General features: G+C 42.5%; 1 protein-coding gene across 1 annotated transcript; it reads right to left on the minus strand.

Annotated features, from left to right (window-relative positions):
- Window positions 1-257: 257 nt before the first annotated feature.
- Window positions 258-16,035, minus strand: igf1 (insulin-like growth factor 1). Its single transcript, XM_085769643.1, has 5 exons — window positions 15,959-16,035; window positions 14,411-14,570; window positions 3,954-4,198; window positions 3,384-3,419; window positions 258-2,702 (listed from the first exon to the last, which is right to left on the minus strand). Exons 1-5 carry the CDS (start codon window positions 16,004-16,006, stop codon window positions 2,643-2,645), a joined length of 549 nt encoding a protein of 182 aa, XP_085625769.1. The 5' UTR covers window positions 16,007-16,035; the 3' UTR covers window positions 258-2,642.
- Window positions 16,036-16,367: the final 332 nt, after the last annotated feature.

The following is a 16,367-nucleotide window of genomic DNA, read 5'->3' on the forward strand; positions in this document are numbered from 1 at the left end:
CAATTTTCCCATCTAACCCTAGAAAAGAAAACAAGTAAGTACATTTTTATGCTACACAACACTTTTACACATTTATTGACTTTATAGCTCTTTGCTACTTATGTGCCGCTAAATTTTGGCATGTTGCCACTAAACATGATTATGTCTTCAAAGCATTTGAGGAATGACGATATCGTTAGATCAAGGCAAATCGAATGCGTAATGATTGTCCTACAATTACAATCACTCGTGGCCACAGTGGCAAAAGTTATGTAGTCTCGCTTTAAGTGATTTTAATAGTTAATACCGTGGCTTCCAGTGAGGTGCATGTACACACACATCTCAGGACAGACAAAAGCACACCATGACTTTGAACAACCTCAATACAATTGGAAGAATCACAGTTCACAGTACTTTTGTCAAGTTATTTGGCATAAGGGATCTATGTTGAGAAAATAATTTAAAAACAGTAGAAAAAATAGCATTTTGCCTTCTTGGGACCACAACATGGTATTTTCTTGTTTTTTTCTTTTTTAATTCTCCATGCATTCACAGATTTCACACAGATACATTTACTCGCTTACACTACTACCTTGTTGAAACAGCTTAAAAATAAAAACACTATTAAAATGGTGGCCACAAGGCTGTGCAAAAGGGAAGACCTCCAATGTAAGCCCTGCCATCTGTCTGTCTTAGCCATCTCTTGCAAGTAACAAACTACAAAATAGCACCATTATACAGTGGATAGGATTCTTAATACAGTTTTGTTATATGAAACCATCATGTACAATGAATGATAGCAATGCATAGGTTAACATAAATGGGAGTACTGTTTGATTATACACAGGCAGAGGAGGCAGAGCCAGTTATGAGATGTCATGGGCGGTTTGTGCGATAAAACGACTGTAAATCCACACAGAGGCTTGAACAAACAGCCATTGACTGTCAGCCATGCAAGGACTTCTCAGAACTGGCTTTTCATTTTGTGTATGTGTAGGTCTGTGTGTGCTTGACCCTTGCTCACAGTTACACAACGCTCATTTACACTGGGTGCTTCGTTATGTGTGTTTGTGTACTGTAATATGTGTCGTTTCCCGCATCTCCAGGAGGACTTTTTCATCATTTTGGTTTGCAATATTTACCAAACTGTTAAATCTGTGTTTCCTCTGGTGGACTTGGCGACAGGTTCAGTGGAGTTTTTGCTGTATTCTCGCCATCGTGGCAGATAATGCAGTCCAAGCGACAACTGAAGCAGCAAAGTTCTCGGCCTCCTTAAACTAACAAAATATTACCGGCCATGATCAATCAATCAATCAATTTGTTACAGCCTCTCAGTCTTTTTGCTTTAAACTTCGGTATTGACAGATTTGAATACATTTTTTGGTTCTTTATGTTAACAAGAAAAAGATTATTCTAGTTTTTTTTTTTTTTTTTTGATTTTTTTTAGCGCGTTTGTTGACTTGCAGTGACTAAACTTTAATGACTAGCGCTTTGAACCTTGAACTCAGGCCTTCACTCAGACTCAAATGTTGAATTGTTGACAAAAAAAATCTGATTTGGCATGTGAAAAGGATACAGACAACAAACATTTTGCTTGATTGTCGCCATTTGACTTATTCCACTTGCTTAAATGCCAAATGCACTTTGAATCCACCGAATGACCCATTTCTGACAACCAAACAAGCACCATGTGCAGACTGATAAAAAAACAACAACCTTTAATTCAGTTTGCTTCTGGGTAATTTGTTTCTCTGGTTTGTACAATCTTATATTTCTAGTACCTACTGTACTTCCCATCTTCCTCAAAATCCCCTCTAATAGTGCTTGATTTGTTGTTACAGAAGTGTTTGGATTGTAGACTCAGTCCTCAGGTTCTCAACACTTCCTGAGGCTTAGGAAGGATTTGGATTGGACTCAAACCTTCTAGTGACTCCATTTAGATATAAGAACGCTGCCTTCAGTCACTGGGAAGTAAGGATTTGACTTGGGCTCAAGGTAAAGTAACTACAACAATGTTTTAAAGTCTGATAATGAGCCATCTGGTCTTTGTCCTTTAACACAAACCTTGTTTTACTCTTTTAAAAATATCCTCAGTAATGCATGGTGCATGGAAACAAATTCTGAAGGTAAGATAATCCGATTTTAACTCGGGGTAGTAACTGTTAAATGTGACCGGTGATAAAATATCCCATCTTACCAGAGGAGTGGCTGAATCCACTCTCTCAGAGTAAAATGATTTACCTCCTCAAAGTTCAGGGGACAGGATGGACCACTCATTCTCAAACACAGCCTGCAGCTCTCTGATTGGCTGAAGCCCAGATCCGTTCCCACCTTTCCTGGAGCCAGGGGATGCTGCAGCTCACACATGGAGGTATAATAAGCTCTTGTTCGTGTCTCAGCAGCTAAACTAGTCTGTTACATTGCATTAACAAAGAATTCCTCCCGATATGGAATGGTGCAGTGTATAAAATAATCACAAGATCCCTCATCAAACCCTTAACACCACTTAGCTCTCTGGTTTCTATCATTTTGAAGAGCTTTTCCGACCATTGTTAGCATCCTCTTTGTTTTGTTTTACAGTGAACCATTCCACAGGGGTACCAGGTAAGGCCACTCCCTTCTCTCTTCCCAAGTCGCTGGGCATTTGTCCATTCGCTCCTTCCCTACATTCGGTAATTTCTGCCCCCCGTGTTGCCTCGACTTGAGTTTTTCTGATGCACTTCCTGCAAATGAGAAGAAACACACACTCAGAGGTCGATCCAGGTTAAATCAATTCATATCTTACATTGATTTCATGAGGAAAACAATAGATTTCATATCGCATTACAGTGTGACACAATCTACTAATCAATGAATGGACGAGGGATGTTGATATCGCTGCACATGTGATATACCAAACATGACATGCATGGCTTTATCTCTGGACCTTTTGCATGCGTCAGTGTGTTACGGTGAGTTGCCAGAATCTCAGCACATAATGTACAGTAGCAGAGTGGAGGTTCTGCCAGGGGAGTGGGGAGTGCCACTGGGTCTACCACAAAAACCACTTAGTTCCTTCTCTTGCTAATGGTTTTCTTTTTTGAGAGAAGGGTAAAAAGCACAAGGTTGAAGCTTAAAAGGATCACACACTCTCTCTCTCTCTCTCTCTCTCTCTCTCAGGTTGGCAACTCAAGGATGAAACAGCAGAGTCCGCATTTAGACCTCACAGTGTCTTCATCTGGTCAGGAGATTAAGATTTTTGAGCTCAGATTGGTTGAACAAATGTCTCCCACTCCAAAATAAAGCCTGTTCTGCTTTTTGAAACTCATAAGAATGTCAACGTGGATGTTATGTGGTGGATGCAGGTTTAAATTATGTAATAAGCAATTAATAATAAGATGAAAAGCATCAATGTGCAAGCATACCTTAAAGGATGAGTGACTATGTCCAGGTAAAGGTCTCTGTGGGATGAAAAAAAAGCCATTTAAATTAGTTGGGATCATTTTTCATGCTATACAGTAAGTTATCAATAAGCTTGAACTCAATGACCTCTCAAAGTAACAGCTGACAGTTTTGAAATGCACTGAGAAATTTGACACCACTCATGCCTGGATGCTGAATTTTTAACGACAGCCATCAGCTGGTTAGCTTATCTTAGCATAAATACTGGAAACAGCTAGCCTTGCTTTACACAACTCCAGCAAAGACTCAAACTCAAGTTGTTACATTTCAGTTTTTATATGGACCAAACAAAAAGATATAAAACTGTTGAACAGACTTGAAATACATAAAAAAGGCTGTTTGCTCTTGTTGCTAATGTTTATGCTAAGCTAAGTTAACCACATGTTGGCTGTAGATGCATACTGAAGGAACATATATACAAGTACTATCAATCTTCTAATTTAACTCAAATAAGGAAATAACCTGTTTCCCAAAATGTCCAACAAGTTATAGTTTAAAAAAAAGAGCAGGTGTGTGTTTGGTGCTGTGCTCACCTTCTTGTTTTTTGTCTTGTCCGGCTGCTGTGCTGTCCTCCGCTCTGTGGCCTTGTGCCCGGTACTAACCTTGGGTGTTCTCGGCATGTCTGTGTGGCGCTGTGCACGCACAGAGCGAGCTGCCTTGCTAGTCTTGGCAGGTGCACAGTACATCTCCAGGCGCCGCAGCTCACAGCTTTGGAAGCAGCATTCGTCCACAATGCCGCGTGACCGCCGTGCATTGGGGCCATAGCCTGTTGGTTTACCTGTTTGAGAAGAGTGAGAGGCGTTAGATACCTGATGAGGCGAGACACAATCATGCAACATAATAATGATAATCATAATATATATTATTAATTATAATTTCAAGCAGCGAATCTGCAAATATCATTGCAAACTGCATGTGAACTGTGCAAGAATGGAAAGCCTGACAGGTGTAGCAGCTAAGTGGCTTGGGGTTTAGCAAAGAATCCATTCAGCGTCTATAAATCAGATTGTTTTCCCCTCACCAATGCCTCGTATCTGTTAGTAGGGTTAATCAAACAAATTGTGGGTAGTGGCCAGACACTGTGCTTGTAATAAAGCAGCGATAATGGCCAGGTCACCGGGTCTGATTCCTCTGATATATGAACAGCCTTAATGACATGAATTTCTTCCGTGTAAAATTTACAGCGTATCACATTGCACACTATGGACCCTTTCTGGCAGCTGCCTCCCTGTAAAAAAGGTGGTCGCAGTCACCCAAACGCTGAGAATATCACGCTCAGCCATTTTGGCGCAGGTATCTTTTACACACAGGCTCGTCCAGCGAGGCCAAACCACAAGCCCACTGGGCCCGATCAACCTGCAGAAACAGCCAGGCAGGCTTTGAGGCCGCACCCCCGTTGGCTATGCCCCACTGTTCATTCACATTTTCATTTGGCAGAAGCCTGAGCACCCTGAAGTGCTCACTCAGAGAACACGGATGGTGAGGATGGAAGTATGATGCACCTTTTATGACCGTAAGGGAAAGAGAAGAGGTCATGGCAATCAGAGGTACAGTGGAAATCTTGTAGTTTTAGTCTAATCTAAACAAGTGAAAGTGTATTTAAAGGTGTGACACTCAGCGTTTTTGACTCGGTGACCACATCAAGTTACCATGACGCCAATACTCGCATCGTCTTTCAACTCCCTTACCCCCCCCCCCCCCCCAAAACCCACCCTCTTTTGGTGGCCTTTAGAAAAACCCACCTTGAGCAATATAGCCCTGATGGGCTTTTCCCTGTTACCAAATGAAATAATAATAATTTAATATGGCATTTACAAGGAGGAAATGCCTTTCCCTCTCAGAGTTAATAGCTCTTGGCTCAGAAGGCTGCCAGTGCTGACAAAGTGCATTAACTTCTGCTCTGTCTGCCTTGTCCTGACAATGTTGTTTTGGACAGAAAGCAGCTTTCATTCAGAAACAGAAGCATCTTTCTCCCCCGGACCCCCTGACACAAAGCAGAGGTGAAGCTAATGGAGGTGTGAATGGGAGGGGGGAGACAGTGGCGGGGTACAAAACAGAGGCTTTCATGTTGCACATCAGGTAGAATGAAGCTAAAAATACATTGCACACCTGCATTATTTAGGGAACAGAGGAACTGGATTTACCCAGATCCCAGTCACCCAAAATAGATGTGTTGAATGAAATATCTGGATGACTAAAAAACCTCCTAATTTACCCTTTGACAAGTTTATTTTTATAAAATTCAAATTAGTTGACAGACATGCGTTTATAGCCAGGGATTCCACTGTGTTTTTCATGGTACTTCTTTGCTGTGGTTTCATTCAACTGAACAAACACAATCTGCTGTTTCTCCCCCGTGGTGTGTATCAGTGGGACCGGCCTTGGCAGTTACATTAACACCTGATGTCAAGAAATTTAGAGAAATATGACATTGAGCCCCGGCTGGCAATTATATAATGGCTGCTGAAAGCCAAAAGAGGGGGCTGTGCCTTGTTGCCTGGCCTGTTTCAATCCCTCCCAATAAAGCCTTACAAATTAACGTCCGCTATTATTCTGAAAATAGCTTGCAACCCTGCTGCACAAACAGCTGGAAGGGAGAGAAAAATCAGCTGGCACTGGTTGTAGCATGTAGGATAATCAGCTAGGGCAGGTTGGGGAAAAACACGCATACAATAATCAGGTCTAAAAGCTTTGGAAGGTTTTAAATGCTTCAATTCCATGGATAGCTGCTGTAATCCCTCATAAACAAGGAGTTGTTTCCTCTGACTGTTGTTAAACAAAGAGTAAACAACCTATTCTGCCAGTGCTTCCTGCCTCGTGGCCTTCTGCTGTTTGAAAAGGATGCTGGGAAGAGGATGCAGGGTTCACACATGATGATGAAGGAGGGGTTCGGGTCCGATTCAGCCGGTAGAACCACGAATATCAAGCACCAAGTGGGTGTTTTTGTCTCTCTGGCCTCAGGGGGCGACAGTGAGCCCTTCTAAGGTTGGCGCACTTACTTGGACAAGAGTAACAAAGGTGAGATTCATTTTTCATCTGAAGTGTTTTCAAACCATATTTTTTGGTTTTACAAGAGAAAAGACTATAACGTTGAGGACTAACTGATTTATTTTGCAAAGGTACATCTGGTTAACCACCCCATCTCCATTAATGAGTAGCTCATAGCCACTTCCCTGAACTCTTTTATGGGACCTGGGAAGCAGTCCCGAACAGGGCTGCATTTTTTCACACCGTTGCCGTTGTCTGTTTGAACACAGCCTCGTGCTCCAGAAGTGGTTTGAAAAGTTTCTGTGGACACTTTGATATGTTCTGGCATATTTTCTTTTTTCCATAACTCTCACTCGCTTTTGAAATAAGCAAGTGAGAGTTATGGAATAATTGGTATTTGCTGTGAATCCAAGCTGACTACAGCTGTCATCCTCGGCGAATGAGCAGGCTACAGACTTCACAGAACCACTTCTCAAGTGCTTGATACTATAAAAAGTACTCATTTAAAAGATTTACACAAGATGTTAATCTGTCAGCGTCCTTCTTAACAGAAAACTATGGAGGGGAATCAACTGTCTTCAACCTGTCGGGGGTTTAGTTTTTTACAAAGCGTTTCATCCGATGCCACTGCACGGCTCTACTTGACATCTTTGGTTTGATTTTTTGACTGACTCGGCACAAATAGTGTTCATTCCTCCTTCTGCCATGTTGTGTTTTCCAGATGCCTATGAAACACATGGGACACACAAGGACGGTTCAACCAAACTCTTTACAAAAGGAGAGATGGGTGAGCTTCAGGTCATGGAGGTTTTGGGTTTTTTTTGGAGGGGGGGGGGGTTCTGCTCAGACAGGTGAGCATCTTCAGCGATTCCTATGATTCGACAACATCTATAGAAGCTTAATAAGAGATTCAAGTGACACCTCAACTCTGCCCACAGTCTCACTGTCCCTGGTCACTCCAGATGATCAACTCTAGACCTTGATCTCCAGCCCTCAGCGGAGGATTTGAAGACACAGTTCATCCCTTGGGGACCCACTGTATCTGCAGTCCAATGGCCAAACTGAAGCCTAACCAGGAAATGGACTCATAGATTTTCATGTTCCTTCCTTTAAGGTCAAGCAGCTGTTGTGAGTTGAATATACTTCAACCACAAGCTTGTTGGTCCATCTACTGCTCAGGAGGTCATCAACCCCCACTATCCTCCCACCACATCTGACTCATAGTCTACATCACTAGTCTCTGAATGGCCAAACACCCCAACACATCAGTGGGAGTTTCTTCCTACTCATGTCCTATTGTAAAGGTTAAAGTCCTGAAAGGTATCTCCTAGATTCATTGGCCCATTCCCCAACATCAAAGTCATTAATCCCATGTTTATTAAGGATCTACCCCTCCTTTCACATCTCCAACATTAAACCCATCAAGAAATCTCTCTGTAGCCTCCATGTCAGTTGTTTGTTTACACTCTGTTGGTATTTCAGACCTTGAATCTCCCACCTGCCTTCTTTTCCCAACACCAGGATCTCCTGATCTGTTCTTCTTCCACACTCACCTGCTTACTTGTTCCTTATTCTCTCATTAGCTCACTAGTGTATACACAGGTTGGTTTCCACTTGTCCTCTGCCAGATTATCTTTGTTCCATGCGCCTAAGCTTTCCAGCACAAAGAAAAACTTTTGCCTGCCGGTTTTGATCCTTATCATGTTTTGGACTTTGCCTGTGTTTCTTTTGGATTTCACCTCCAGTTCGACTCTTTGTTTGTCTGCTTGGATTTTTGTATCTTTGTTTTCCTCTAGGTAAAGAGTTTTTACTTTTACATCTGCCTCCTGAGTCATGCTCTTGGATCGCGTTGCTGAAAACCATGACACCTCTAAGGAACGGCACTGGAGAGAGATGGCTGGATTCCCCCATTCCAGAGTGGTACAGAAAGCATCTGAGTTTTACAGCTTGGTCATGGTCAATAAAAAACAGTGGATTCTTGGAGCCGGTGCGCTGCTCTTCCTGCAAAGTGTCAGGCAGTTTACAGCTAGGCAGGGACTATAAGAGCTGCTAAAGTGCTGGAAACTACCCCTTTATCACTGGTACCACAAAGAGTTTATGGCATGAGTGAAATGTTCCTCACATTACTGTTCTGTGACACAAAAATCTTATCCAAATGTATCCCAACCAGCATTCAAAGTGTGGTTCGCAACATGATCAATATATATCAGGGTAGATTTATTGAGTCGCGTTTTGTCAAGACATATTTTGGAAACTACTCAATCATATAAAAGGGAAACAATCTGCTATTTTTAATAAATGTATGGATGTTCATGTCTAATACCTTTGTTGGGTCAAAGTTATGTATAACAAGTTCCAAAGGTCGACTTATAAGTACTAGGTAGAGGTTGTCTCTTATCACTGAATCTGTTTTTGTTGGTGAAACATTAGTGACATATATTAGAGGATATTCCAGACATTTGAAAGTAAGGGTCTTTCTTTTCAATGGTAATGGCTCAACAGGAAACAGAGATTGACAAAGTTTCCCATTATTACGTCTTAAAACTTTGAACTGGTGCATAATTTTGGCAGATGAATGAACACTTGAACATCTAAGGGTGATTACAACATGTAGGACTCCTTGGTGTCCAGCTGGTATCTATCTCAACTCACCACATTTCTGACTGAACTGAAACAATGAACTGGAGTTCATTATGTTTTATTGGGGGCCTAGACAGAGTTATGTCTGCTCTCCATATCTATTTTTGTGCAAACTTTGGCAATAAAGTGAGAACAAGTGATCAACAGTGAACAGGATTCTTTGGTTTCTTCACAGCTGGAATGTGAAACGCAAGACAATTTAAGAGACAACCTAAGGTGAAGACGAAAGAACTCCAAAAAGGGCCAGGATATCAACTCTAAACTCGGTGATCTCCGCACTCGTGCAACTGGATATGTCCTAATTTTGCTTTGTAGCGGTCCGACATTATGCAATTGGATTAAACCGAGGAAGAGTTTCAAAGGTAAAGTAGTGTTTAGTCCCTGAGTGTCCTCAAATCCCTTGTGTCTCAACTTCACCTAATGTACAGATTTAAATCTGGAGGATGCCTGTGTGTCCTTCTCATGAGACGCCTCTTTGTTCCACTGAGCCGTGACTCACAGGAGGGTCGGAGATTTTCGGTCGGGGCCTTAATGGGAAAACGACACCTTTCTGCAGTGATGGAGCTCTGGGACACAGGAGGTCTTTCTTCACAATCAGTCCTTTCCGCTGTCCAGTGTAAAACTAGGGAGGGTGTGGAGGGGTGGGAAGGGGGGGGGGGTCCTGATCATCCTGTAATCCACATAATCCCCTGCTGCTGAGGGACAAGGCCAAGCTACATGTGTGTTTGAGTGCGTGCATGTGTGCGTGCATGCATGTGACGTGCTGTTTACACATTCTACCTCTCTCTCCGGCTCGAGTGGCTTTGAATAAAATTGACGGGGATGAATATTGAGGAGGAAGTCTCATCAATGGCTGCTAAAAGCTATTTTCCTCCCCTCTCCTTCCTTCAACTCACAAGCCAAAACACCTAAAAAAACAATTACCATGTTTCATATTTGGCCACGCTTTTTTTTTTTTTTTTTCATAAGAACGTCATGTACCAGCAGTTATGTCTTGGCCAAAACTGCTGGATTATTCCATCTTGTTGTAATTCATGAGACTTCTGGTATCATTCATTTTTTAGAAATCAACAGTGAGATAATATATTTCATGCTCACTCTAGAATAAGTGAGAATATTTCAGCATGAACTAAAAGTGACTTAGGACATGGAGCTACTTAGCACTTACACTTAAGCCAAAAAACTCCCATAACAGATCTGATTCATGGAATGAACATCCCAGTGAAATCACCCCACGGTCCTGCCTGCTAAAGCATTACAAAGACAACTGAGGATTTCTAGGTCAGGCTAATAATTGGAAAAACTGACTAAGGTTGTGGATTTTTTTTTTCTGTTTCTGAGACCGCAGTTTGTTTCATTACCTTAAAAAAAAGAAAAGAATTTCCACCAACTAGTATTTAGCATTTCTGTCAGGGTTGGAAATCTGTAGTCTTCAAATGCAAGTGTGCTACTTTACTGGTGACATGCGTAAGGTGGATTGGCAAAAGCACTCGCTGCACAGAAAGCCCACTGTCATTGCAACACCGTCTCTGGACACATTATCAATCACAGGGTTGCCAAGTTCAACATGACCAGACTGGAGGGGAAGAGTTCAGGGAAAGGAGCACGCCTCCTTTGGCCAGGCTGTTAACACCACTGTGTCCTATAGACGACAGAGCACCAAATGGATTCTCCAGATATTTTATGCAAACAGCCACTGGTACATGTGGCGACTGAAGGAGAGAGAGAGAGAGGAGAAGAAAAAGGAATGACAGCGAGAATATGAGAGAGAAAGAGAAACCGAGGAAGACAGGGAACAGCATATTTTCCAAAGCACAGCACCCTGCTGCTCAAACCTCATCGTCTTTTCAGAAAAAGGATGGAGTGTTCGTGAAATACACCTCTTTTTCAACACAGGAAAATGTGGCATTGATAGATGGACGCTGTGCAGTTCAGTGACTGTTCAGTGTAAGGTAATGCGGGAAAGACAAATACATTCCCCCTACCACAAAAGGGTCTGTTCCTGTTTAAGAAGTGTATCCTGCATCAGGATTCATGAGTTACATTGGCCTCAATTCAAAACTTTCTCTCAAGATGAATATGGACAGTAGTGCTATACCTCTATGGCCTGGGAGAAACATTTATAAGGCTGTAGTATAAATCCACTATCAGTAGCCAACACTTCGTCACATTCTCACATCATCCAATCTCTGGACACCTTCAGACCCTGTCAAAATCTTAAACATTTCATCAGCTTTTGGCAGCGGCTGAAGACACTTCCTGGGACCAATTCACAAACCTTCAAACTGAGATATAAAACATTACCCAGGGATCTGCTGGGGAGTTTGATTTTCGAGAAAAAGGTTGACGAACGCGCGTTAATATCACCGTCTTTACAATCCAAGTCTAGTTAGTCTTGTAGAGTCAATCTTTTCATTGTCCGGAACCTTTGACAAATTGAGTTTAGGAACAAAAACTTGAGTTCTGCGTTGACTAAAATGTACTATTTGATCATACTGCCCATAATCTTCCACTGTCTCTCAGCATAAATGAAGAGAACATGGCCATTTGTACATGAGAAGTGCTGCAGCAGAGAGAATCCAAAGACCAAAAAGTCTTAACTGGCAGAAAACTGGCAATCGAGCAGGCTGTCATGACCACTTCACAGCATGTGGGTGTTGCCAGGAGCATCTGGACGAACAAGACTCGCAGCTTTGCAGCAGCTTTGGTGGCTCTCCAACAGCTCTCTGGCAAATGCTGCACAAAAGGGCCCGATGCAGAGAATGATGTTGACTGGTCCTGGAAAAGCTGCATGCAGGGGTGGAGGAATTTGGCAGACGGGTGGTGGGGAACAGCAGCAAGGTGCATGGTGACCCCACTGCCAGAGAGAACACTGAGATTGGATGATTCTGCAAAAAAAATCTCATTACTTTTAATGACATTTTTGGGCCTTTCTATTGAAACGATTTAATATTATTTATTCCTACAATGCCACGGTGTAGTTAATGTTGTGTTATGTAATGTTTTATTAATGTAATGCAGCTGAAATACCCAGTTAATCTTAGAGGAAGGGTTGGGGTTAGATCAAACACTGGTGTGTGCGACTGGATACGACTTCTGCTATGACTCCCACACCTTTACTCCAGATACAAATAAGTGTTTTCCTCATTGGTAACAACAGTAAACAATGGACATCCAATAACTTTATAACTCTGAGCCATACATGGACAAGAGGTAAGCATGCAGGCAATGGACCCCCAGCTCAGTTTTCCAGATTTTCCATCCAATGCCAATCCAATAAAGCAGATTGTCCTAATGGTGGATCCATGTGTAGCTTGTCTGACTTCCATGCAGGAGACCATGTTTTGTGCCAAGTACTGTATGCTTTATTGCCAAACCGTAACCACAATCCCTGTCCACCTTTAACCATAACAAATGTTGTCATGCACAGATTTTGTAGACAATGAGAATTTTAAAAAGGGTTTTGCAGAATCGTCCATTGTCAGTGTTTTTGTCTGAGGGTTGATCAAAGCATTGGGTTGCTATCGTCAATCATTGTTTCTCAATAGCCTCAAGAGGACAGGACCAGTCATTGACTTTCTGTTTGGTTTTTTAACACTAGGTTGTTAAAAGCCAATGAGTAAATTTGCACCTGTGCAGGGGCTGTTTGCTGATCATAGGCAGGTGATCTTGATGAAGTGGCCAGGTAGGATGAAGGTCAATCTGCAAGATTTAGATGGTCCTACTTATGTCTATTTATCATAAATGAGACAGTATCAACAGAGGTGCCATGTTGTGTCAACAGAAATGTTGATTCAGCCGTCGCCTCTGTTTATAAAAGACGTCCCAGATAACAGTGTGGTCCGTTGATATAAAGAGTCTATTGTCCAGCTGTTGCCCATGCAGGATGGTACAGTTGGTTGGCTGGTTGGTGCATCACTTTGGTCCAATATTCCAACAACTAAAGGTGCATTACCCCACCATTAGGTCCATACATTCATGTTCCCCAGAGGATGAATCTGATTTGACTTGGTTGGATCGCTTGAGTTTAGTGCCATTATGAGGTTTTGGGTGAAATGTTTCAACCAATATTAGATGTATTTCTATCTAACTTTCTATCTTGTGCTAATTATCAAGTTTAGCTCAAAGGACTGTTGTTTGAAATACAAACATCTGACCAATAAGATGAACTCATCTGGTGTGGGGACTGGGTCTTCATAGCTCAGTCTATACACTGTGCCTACACTGTGTAATTCCCTCTTCTGTGCTCAGACTTGGATTCCAACACTCGGCCCTTCCTGGCCCCTAATCTTCCATCAGTCACCAGGTTCTCCAGAAGGTGTATCTACAAACCATTCCAGGTTCAGGTTAGGGTGAAAGCAATCAATTACTGGAAAAGAGAGCGACTGCAAATGCACTATAGATGCTGCTGATTTCCCACAGAAATCTTATATCTTCTTCTCTCTGAAACTGGCAGCTGACAAAGTCTACCACATGTGGAAAATCTTTCATAACTTTGGGACCGAACCAAACCATTAATAATGGATTGTTATGTCAAAAACTGCACAGGAGTCAGAAGCATGATCAATTATTAGAAAAGTGAAAAAAAAAGGAAAGACTTTTGGTGGAGCATTGTATCTCCACCAAGGACACTTGGTTAAAAGTGGCTTAATTGGTGGATGTCAGCCAAAGAAACATGAATAATGAGGTTATAAACTTCAGCTGTGGAGTGTTTGAGCCAGATATACTGCTAATGTACAGTCACACTGTCCGTCTCTGACAGAAAGATCAGGATACATGTCCCGAGAAACACTGGCTGCCGGTGGAACATTGCACCTAACCTCGGTAGCTCCATATATCCTGTGCTGCTCTGGGCTGGGTTGTACCCTTAATGGAAAAATTTGAGATTTAAATCCTGGATTCTTGGTGGAGGGTTTTCTTTGGGTAGCTTTCCCTTCTCTGGTGGAAAAAAGAAAAAACTTCACAGCAACATTTAGTTTCTACCCCTCCTTTTTCTGAGAGATAGTCAGCCAAATTCCACTTAAAGCCCTTTGCCCGTGGGCAAAACTGTGATTTGCCACCAATAATATAGCTACTTATCTTTATTCTATATTTCATTTAGGTGTTCGGTTCATAAGTCTGGGCCTCGCTCCATAAACGAAGAGTGGAGCATTGAAAGGAAAGGGATGAATGTGGACTTTAAGAGAAGATGTAACAGAGGAGGAGGAATGAATGAAGGGAGGAAGAAAGAGAACACTGATGCAGGGGAAAGTCAAGACAAGATGTCAAACTGGCTGCTTTTTTATTTATGAGCTCGCTGGAGGTGGAGAGCTCTGGGACAGATACAGCCAACCTTTATGAATAAATAAAAAGGTGCACTTACTGAAATAAAAGCCTCTCTCTCCACACACAAACTGCAGCGTGTCGACCAGCTCCGCCCCGCACAGGGTCTCTGGGCCCGCCCCTGTTGCCGTCGGAGTCAGGGTGAGGACACACAGCAGTAGTGAGAGGGTGTGGCTACAGGAGATACAGCACATCGCACTCTGCGCACAGGGAGAGAGGAGAGAGAGAGAGAGTTAACATTTTCACTGCTGTCACAAACAGAGCATCACCAAACACACAGTTTCATATCATCACAGAAAGTCACAGTAAAGTCTGTTTGCTCCACACACTGCTGCTGCCTGGTGAGGAGATGGCTCAGCATCTTGCTCCAGGGCACATCAGCAGTAGCAGAATTACACATTCACCCACATAAGAATAAACTGAGTGAGCTTAAGGCTCCTTCTCCAACATCCAGCCTGTTTCCTCTGTAAAAAAGAGGAACAGGGGGAAGAAAAGAGAAATAAAGTGGCCGCTGCCACAGATGGTAAGTTTACAGGGTTTTGGAGGAAAACGTATTAAATCCAAACTTCCACTTGATGCCAGCGTCAAACAGTCAAACAGGAGGCTGACCGACCGGCTCTGATGCTCCGGAGCGCCTGTGCGCAACCGAGCAGAGCGCGTCCAAATTGGAAACACACTTCCCCCCCTTATCATCTGGCTGCTCGGCGCCTGTGTATGACCTAATCAGCCAGCAACAGTCCGCATTAATCAGAGAAATTTAAAAACCTATCTTTAATGAGCAGCTGCTAACGAGGATTCAGCTCGTCCCGCTGTGCCAAAACGCAGCTGTCAGCGCATTATTACGCACAAAACTCAACTCAAAGTGGTTCCAAATTGACCCAAAACAGAATAAAAAGATGTGTTTTTTTGTTTTGTTTTGTTTTTTGAAAGAAAAAAAAAAGCGCCCGGGATCTTTCCGATCCAAAATGTGAGATGGAAAACGGCTCTCCCGCCAAACCCAGCGGAGGAAGCAGAGTGGGCCAAATATACATAATAAAGAGAGTAAACACGGGACATTATCCATCTTCATCACAGCCCCGCAGCCGCGCGGTCCCGACGCCCAGGAGCGTTTCATGTTAAGCTCCCCTCTGTCTTAACCCCGCAGCATCAGGTTAGATATTTAGCACTTAATAATGCAGACTCAGCAGTAATTACTCTGAAAGTTGCAGAGCTGCATTGAGGCTTTCTGGTGAAAAAGAGCGCAGAGCGCACAGAGACACCGAGGATGAAAAACCCATTCATCCGTGCAGTGAAACTCCTGCACAATGCATGTTCACATCTCCAAAAGAAAAAGTCAATTAAAGCCAAAACAAGGACATTGTCTCAGAATCAACACAACATGCAGAACAGTGGACTAAATAACAGAATAAAAAAAGGATCAAAAATCAACATAAATCCTCGTTGATCGTGCATTTAAAAGCTGTAAAAAAGAGAAATAAGCGATTAAAATCCCTCCAGTTTAAACTAGGTAAGGATGCTCTGTGCAAACAGTGAGCAAGTGAAGAACCAAGGTGAAATGTATAGTGTCAAAGGAAATCAGGTAAGTTACCTTGAAGACATCACATAAATGCCACTGAAAGGAAAGAGCGCTAGACATCCCCACGGGTCTCCGCAAGTCAAAGCCCGGCGAAAATGAACTTGTTTGAAGTCATTAAAAAACGGGGAGAAAAGAGGATGAGATGCGGGCAATGTCACATCTCAATATTCCGACTTTGTTCCATTGCGCAGGCTCGTTTTGGAGAAGTGAGATTTAGCGAACAGGAGACGGATTTAGAGAGAAAATCCCTCACATTTATCTACATTACACAGACATTTTCAACAGGAAACAGCTGGGGCAGCATTTGCCTCCTACTCGTCCTAAGTTATTCATTAAGGATTTTGGGCACATATTCAAATAACGTCATTTCTCTTTTTTTCTCAGAACGGGATTGAATTTTGATCTCTCTAAGACTTGGTTA

Source organism: Trachurus japonicus, chromosome 23, assembly GCF_045865225.1.
Source record: "Trachurus japonicus isolate A0001 chromosome 23, Traja_1.0".
NCBI lineage: Eukaryota > Metazoa > Chordata > Actinopteri > Carangiformes > Carangidae > Trachurus > Trachurus japonicus.

Bases quoted from the DNA above. Each gene is read 5' to 3' on its own strand.
- igf1 (XM_085769643.1), bottom strand. From the start codon at position 16,006: ATGTCTAGCGCTCTTTCCTTTCAGTGGCATTTATGTGATGTCTTCAAG. The intron at 4,199-14,410 runs GTAAGTGCACCT...CTTCTCAAACAG, and splicing joins AGAGAGAGGCTTTTATTTCA to GTAAACCAACAGGCTATGGC. The intron at 2,703-3,383 runs GTATGCTTGCAC...TCTCATTTGCAG, and splicing joins ATAGTCACTCATCCTTTAAG to GAAGTGCATCAGAAAAACTC.